Consider the following 3,286-nt stretch of genomic DNA (forward strand, 5'->3'; position numbering starts at 1 on the left):
AGAACCAAACCGTGCAGGTCCTGCACCGTCCTGATCATTGTTACCTTTGAGCCCGTTGTCGCTGTGCCAATTCATCTTGTCAAGGGTCCTCCTCCTTTTTGCTGCCACCCCGATTTTACTGGTGGCTCCTTTATTGGAGCACCTAAATAAACTCAGTGCTGTCAAATCAACTCTGACGCACAGAACTGCCCCTGTGAGCTTCCGAGAGACTTGACTGTTTATGGGAGTAGGAAGCCTTGTCTGTCTCCCCAGGAGCTTGCTGGTGGTTTCAAACGGCTGACCTTGGGGTTAGCAGCCCAGCGTGTAACCACTCCGCCACCCTGACCACTTGGGTGGGCTGAAATGTGAACCCCATGTTTCTGTACTCAACAAGACTGCAGTTACACCTCCCAAGGCATTGTAGTCTAGACTGACCATGGGGAAAGACAGCGCTTTCTACACCCGGAAATAGTTACCATGTACAAAACCCACTGGGGCAGTTCTACCCTTTCCAGGATGGTGGGTGGCCATGCATGGGCATTGGCTTGATGGTAGTGAGTTTGTTGTTGTTGTGTTAGACCAACTTCCTTATACTCTTTGTGGTCCATGCGCCGCCAATTCGCCGATTCTACCTTCTGCCCTGTCTGCCTGCCAACTTCCGGCTACAAGGTTCCATCTCCCTGTCCCCATCTGGGTGTAACCCCCACACCTCCATCCCTGCGGCCAGTAACCCCACAGAAGCACCCCTAGGCCCCCAGGCACTGTGCCCTGGGCATCCAGGACATCCTGGGCCCTGGGCCTCCTCTTGCTATCTCGGAAGCTCAGCGGTGAACTTCAAAGGACGCCTGGCAAGCAGTTCCATCTATTTGCACGGAAACAGGCTTCCAGGAATCCAGGCTGGTGAGTTTCTGTTTTAGGAATCTGGACATTTCGAGTCATCTGCATTTCTGACGTCTCTGGACGGCAGGGGAAACAACAAACACTGGGAGTGGTCCTGGCTGGTCACAATTTTGACCGCTCTTTCTCAGCTCCCTGCTGGCCTGCCTGGCCCGGCAGGCATTTCATGTACAATGGCTGCTTCTTTCCTGTGCGGCCGGACCGGCTTCTCCAGCCCACCCAGCTCATTTCAAACGCCGCTTAAAGTCACTACCTTCCTCCAGGCGAAGGACTGGGCCTCGCGGCGCCCGCCAGGCTGCGATTGAGTCCCGCCTTTGGGGACACGGGACACCCACTGGGTCCAGCAGAAGGAGGCAGCCCCCACCCTGAGCCGGCCGGCGCGGGGTCCGCAGCGCGCACGACGAGGACGCAGCACCAGGGCGCGCGGGGAGCGACCTGTTGAAACAGCCGTCTGCAAACAGGCGGTCAATTATTAACCGGCCGCGCAGCCGGCACCAGGAAACCCGAGCCGGCGGCGAAAGGGGAGGCAGCCGGGCGGTGGCGGGCCCGGCGAGCCGCGGCAGCCCCGCGCGCACCGGCCACCGGCCGCCCGCATCGGCCATGGACGCAGGTAAGGCCGCCGGGCCGCGCGCAGGCCCGGACCTCGGTGTCGGGGTCCCTGCCCTGGGGTCTCGGGCGAAGGGGAGGATGGCTAGGTGCAGCGGCAGGTGGCGAGGGACCAGGGCGCTGGTTCCCAGGGGCCCCACCCTATTACGCCTCCCCGTCCCAGAGTGGAGCTGCTAGGCAAAGTTCTGGCAACTTGGGCGACCCCCCACCCCCACCCCGCCCCAAGTTCCAATGAGCGCCCCTGCAGGTGAGCTGGGTGGGTGGCCTTTGGCTCGGCCCCAGAGGAGTCTTGTAACCAGCCCTGCCCAGCCCCCCAGGGAGGTGTCAGTTCTTCGGGCATTTTCCACTTCCTCCCTCCCCCTTCTCGCGTGGCCTGGCTTAAGTCCTTAGGACTGGGGGGAGCGGCGACCCAGGTGAGATGGGAAGAGACCCCGCAAAGAGAATCAGAGCCGAGAGTTAGGGGCCGAGGCGGGCGAGGAGGCAGAGACGGAGCTGGGAGCTGGGCAGACGGGGTGCCACACGGGAGGCTCTACTACTGGCTCTGGGGCCCGTGGGACCCAGCGCTGAGGGCGCGGAAGGCGACCCTGACCCAGCTTTTGCGCACATGGCTGCAGAGAGACAGACCCACAGGGTTCCGCGGGGGCCCTCAGCCCTGCCCTCCGGGAGAACTTGCTTGGAGGCAGCGGGGCTGCTCCCAGACCCCCGGTGTGCGGGTACAGAGGAGTGGGCCCCGGTTTGGCTCTGCTTCTTCCCCCGGGCTTTCGGGGTTCCCCCACCCCAGAGCCCTGCGAATTCCCCTCCCCGGGACGGGGCCCAGGCCCCGCTTCCCCGCTGGAATGTCTGAAGGAGGCTCCGGTGTCCAGAACAGCAACCCGGCCAGCAAATTTATTTACTCTGAGGGCCTATCTCTGCGCGATTGGCCAGGTATTTGCCCCCGTGGGACCCAGGGGAAGCTGTGGTTTTTGTTATGATAACTAGCATAGGTGCTCAGCAAGCTTGCCCCCCTCCCTCCTTCACCAGCCCTTCACCCTCTTGGTAGTCTGTCAATCTGGCTCCCTGAAGCTCCTGGAGCCGCAGGTGACCCCTTAGAAGCTTCCATCTCCTCACCAATGAAAAAGGATTAAAACTCCCAGAATGCAGCCAGGGCCCTTGTGAGTAATTTCTAAATGATCATCATTATTATTGCCCTCATTCTAAACCAAACTGGCTGCCATTGTGTCAGTGCTGACCCAAAGGGACCTGAGAAGGTAAAACTGGTGACAGAGTGGAACGCCCAGTCTTTCCCTTCCTACGGCTGATGGATCACAGCCCAAATGGGCGTTCACCATGCCCCCAGGGCCCCCAGACAACTGCTGGAGGCTTCCTTGTGTTAACTGCTGTTCCGAGCGGGCTTTACCTAGTCTCTTGGGTATCTTACCCTCCAGCTTCATGGGCGCACTGACCCCTAGACAGAGAACCTGCTGAAATCAGGTACTTGGTAGGGTGGGGCCTTGGTGTGCTGTGGGCTGTTGTTGCCTGCGGTCTTCTGTTCAAACCCACCAGCTGCTCTGTGGGAGAGAGAGGAGGCAGCGGTCTGTTCTTGTAAAAATCTACTGTCTGGGGGCCCTGCATAGACAGGGTCCTAATGAATCAGAACCCACTCTGTGTTCTGAATTCAGGACTGTCTTCTGAGCCTAGGACTCTGCCTGGTCTATGTTGTTAGCTGCCAACTCAGCTGCCCCCTGGCTCATGGCGACCCCAGGGACAGTAGACCGAGTCATTGCCAGTCCTGGGCCATGCGTGTGATTAGATTCTGCCAGGACTG

The 3,286-nt window shown here is 60.0% G+C and overlaps 1 protein-coding gene across 1 annotated transcript in view; it reads left to right on the forward strand.

Annotated features, from left to right (window-relative positions):
• The first annotated feature begins 1,457 nt into the window (after positions 1–1,457).
• The window catches only part of PRRT1B (proline rich transmembrane protein 1B), a 15,988-nt gene continuing 14,159 nt past the window's right edge, over positions 1,458–3,286 (forward strand). The window contains exon 1 of the mRNA XM_045288596.1: positions 1,458–1,486. Coding sequence (XP_045144531.1) covers positions 1,477–1,486 — 10 coding nt within the window. The 5' untranslated portion in view covers positions 1,458–1,476. The remainder of the gene's footprint in view (positions 1,487–3,286) is intronic.

The sequence above is a fragment of the Echinops telfairi genome, unplaced genomic scaffold (genome assembly GCF_000313985.2).
Source record: "Echinops telfairi isolate 266 unplaced genomic scaffold, ASM31398v2 ScPeMD7_22;HRSCAF=79, whole genome shotgun sequence".
NCBI lineage: Eukaryota > Metazoa > Chordata > Mammalia > Afrosoricida > Tenrecidae > Echinops > Echinops telfairi.